General features: G+C 49.4%; 1 protein-coding gene across 1 annotated transcript; it reads left to right on the forward strand.

Annotated features, from left to right (window-relative positions):
- The first annotated feature begins 808 nt into the window (after window positions 1-808).
- Window positions 809-3625, forward strand: BDW47DRAFT_135276 (putative C2H2 zinc finger domain protein). The gene is made up of 4 exons (XM_024818292.1): window positions 809-1049; window positions 1079-2156; window positions 2193-2969; window positions 3030-3625. The coding sequence occupies exons 1-4, from the start codon at window positions 930-932 to the stop codon at window positions 3560-3562; spliced, it is 2508 nt and encodes an 835-aa protein (XP_024667302.1). The 5' UTR covers window positions 809-929; the 3' UTR covers window positions 3563-3625.
- Window positions 3626-3706: the final 81 nt, after the last annotated feature.

A 3706-nucleotide genomic window follows, 5' to 3' on the forward strand; every position in this document is an offset into this window, starting at 1 on the left:
GAAGGTGAGGCGACTGAGAATTCTCCGCTGTCGTCGCTTGGTGGTAGGTATATGCAGTGGTATCCGTATTTCTCCGTGCCCTTTGCCTCACATTCGAGTCTCTTCTCAGGCAACCAAGATACCTCGAAACCAACAAGAATACAGCTTTGTAGTTGGATGGATTTCCACCTAAGTATGTCCATCGCCCAGCAAAGCCATCCCAGTATTTCCAGGATCTGTTTGCAGGGGGTAAAAACACCGCGTTTCGAGTGACCGGACCAGCCTATCATGCGTCCCATATGAGTCCACTCTGGTAAGGCGGCTTTGGAATGATGGACGGTCGAGAATCATACCGCCATAAAGGGCTTGGTTTGCCAATATCTATGAATTATAGTACTTTCAATAGCCGATCTGCAGGATATCGCCCAGGGCGAAGGAAAAATGATTTTTAGGGCATACGTGTATTTTTTTTGGGCACAAACTTTGTTCCTAGATGGTGTCATGAACAACGGGCGAAATGTACATTTAGACATAGCTTTCCCTCAGGGAGCACTTAAGTACTGGATGACCCTCCAGTTTCCTCCAATTTCTCTTTACTCTTCTCACTTTTCTTCCACTCGAGTTTCACAACTGGGAGAGGGGTGGTCAATATATTTTATTCCCCTCTATATAATTTGTCGATCTTACTGTCGACATCCTTTGGTCAAATATCTGGTATTGTACTATTTGATCAGAGCGTCAATCCTTACCTTGTTGGCCTTGGGTCAATTACCTTATATATCTAGGTAGTAGATATACTGCCGATTGATCCATATTATCTTTAGCATACCTCGCCTTCTTATAACACTCTCTGCTCGAGTATCTCTCCTTGATCGTCGTCCTTCTTACCTGATCCTCTTATCCCCTGCTGTCTTGCCAAACCAAGACAGCGACCCAATCCCCTGCCCTTTATGACACAACGCCGTCGCGCCCAAGGGCCCGTCATGGGCCAGGGTCCACTGGTCTTTAATGTTCCAGACTACAATCCGGGTCCCCTGTTATCGGTACCTAGACTGGACACAGGCATGGAGGTACGTTGCCTTTGCCATCAAGAGTACAGAACTCTCGACTGACAGATAGTCACTCACAGTCTCAGAGCCCATCCTCGAACCCGTCTCCCATCTCCCCAGGCAGTGGAGGCCCAGATACCCTAGCAGCGGACTTTGGGTCAATACCCGGTGGGGATCAGGGCTTTGTGACGGGAAATGCAAATACCCTAGCTGGAATATCTTCCCACATCACGGAATTGGAGGGTCTAGAGGCTTCTTGTATCGAACTTTTCAACCCGACCTGGACCGGACCTACTGGCGGTTATACATTCGATCCCCTCAGCGACGTTAGAACCGATCTGCAACGGCTTAGTGCGACTGTACAGTCGAGCCTCGGTTGCCTGGAAGTTTCCCAACTGAGTGAGCTTAAGGATCTCTTGTCACAAACCCTTCCAATGCTTGAGTCCATGGTCCAATCCGTGATCGAGCTGAGGATACCGCCGTCCCCCGCCGAAAGCCCAGAAGATGAGTTCAGCTATCGTTGTCTCCTGTGCCCGAGCAGCAGAAACCAAAAATGCTCCAAGCGAGGGGCATTCAAGCGGCACGTTACCGACAGACACGAACCGGAGTACAAGTACAATTGTTCTGTTTGCCCCTGGTATACACACAGACGGGACAAGGTACACGATCACTATCGAAAATATCACGGGTTAATAGGACGCTTGACGGCAGGGCAAGTCAACAGCCTTGGAGTGAGGCTACCTGCGCCACAGAACTGCGGGATCTGTCCTCAACCTGTGAACTCGTATGCTGCTTATTTCGAGTGTTTTGCAAGGCACTGTCGTGTTTTGGGAAATAATTCCGGCGAGACAAGCCACATTGGGAGTAGAAAGAACAGCGACGACAGCGGAAATGGTGGCGGTAGCTTCAGTGGACAAAACGGGTCTTTCAATAACTTTGGCGGGCCTGGGGGACCCTCCGCTTTTTCGTATGGAAACGGGGATGGTTACTCTGGAGGCCCCTCCAATCCTCATTTTGGACAATCTTTCGGATACAACAACCAATGCTCCAAGGATGTAGTCGATCCCCATCAAGGTCAGTCCAGCGCACCAAGGAACCAGGATCCACACGATAAACACACCAGCCAATGTGAGTCAACAAACAAGAGAGAGAAGTTCGATCCAGTCGAGAAATGCAAGGACCATCCGGACCACCAAACCCAAAACACTGACACGCAAAAAAAGTCACCAGCGATGCCAGTTCAGCACGATTCGTTGGATCCTAGCGACCAGCCCGAGGATAGAAGGACCCATCTCCGAGGATCCACCAATGGAATTCTGGGCAAGAGTCTCCCACGGGAACCTGACACTACCGAGATTCGACGATGCAGGTCTTGCGGACACAGTATCGACGGCTGTGCAAGATGCAAAACTTTTGGTGCAGCAGCCGACCGCTGTCACAACTGTGCGGATAAGAGCTGTGTTCGGCAAATGCCTCGCCTGCAAATGCCTCACCTGCAAATGCCTCACCCTGCGGATGAAGCCTTGTCTCCTCATTTTGGCCCTCTTGATCCCAAGTCTGCGCTCGCGCTGAGGAAGTCCCGCTCACTTCCTCCCTACCGAAAGGACAAAACCAGAATGGCCTTGAAGTCTTTGCCGACTTCACACCCCGAAGAAAAAGCACATGGTCGTCATCCAGGAGAACGTGATATAGCTCTTCAAGAGTTACATAACTCCTTGACCGTCATCGCGAGAAAGCAAGGTGCTTTAAGAGCGCCTTGTGGAAACCGAAACTCCGTGTCTGGGTCCCTTCTAGACAAAACAGCCATTCACCGTGCTTATGAAGACGGCGCAACCGCACCCAATTATATCATACCGCGATTGGAACGTTTCTCCTCTGATACTTGGCGTCAGCAAAGGATATCCCTCGAAAGAGATCGTTACATTGCACGGTTTCTACAAGGTATGTCGAATTACCCTCTATCCTCCTAGAAGGCGGACACTGATATTCATATGGAATTAGGGTCGTTGAGGCAAGGTATCCATGTGTTTAATATCCCTTTTCGGATTCCCCTAGACCACAGGCTAGATTCACAGAAGCGGAGAAAGACTGCCTTATTGCTCGAATCTACACCGTCTGCGACATGCCGCTTGTCGCTCAGAAGACACTCGCTGAAAGGCACAGTGCAGGTAGTGGTCGGACTCCTCACACTGCATGCGTCCGTCGCGAAAACACAATCAGACGCCGAACCTGTTGAACAGGATCACCTCGACGACAATGGTCTCATCCCATACACTCTGGAATCCCCGAAGGTTGATGCAGAGATTTGCATGCCTTACTCTTATAATTTGCTCTCGCATATCGTGCAGGTCATCGGGGACTGGAATGCGGGCCTCATGGACCACCTTTCATTCAAGTCGCTCCAAGCCTCTGGGGCTGTTATTGATGACGAAAAGAGTTTTGTCGTGAGCGCTTTTATGAGTACCTTGGCAAATATTGTGCAGGGTCCGGGCTACTCGGGCAGTATAGACTTGAGTCAGCTCTCTTTTCTTTGACGACTGCATCACCATACGTTCTTGCCAGCATTGTTGTTTGTCGAGGTGTTCATACTCTATCCCCCTTTTTTTTCTATTTTTATTTCTAATTTTATTCTTCGCTTTACCTGTTTTCTTTCATTCTTTTTTTTTTTCTTTTTCCTT

Source organism: Aspergillus candidus (assembly GCF_002847045.1).
Source record: "Aspergillus candidus strain CBS 102.13 unplaced genomic scaffold BDW47scaffold_99, whole genome shotgun sequence".
Classification (NCBI taxonomy): domain Eukaryota; kingdom Fungi; phylum Ascomycota; class Eurotiomycetes; order Eurotiales; family Aspergillaceae; genus Aspergillus; species Aspergillus candidus.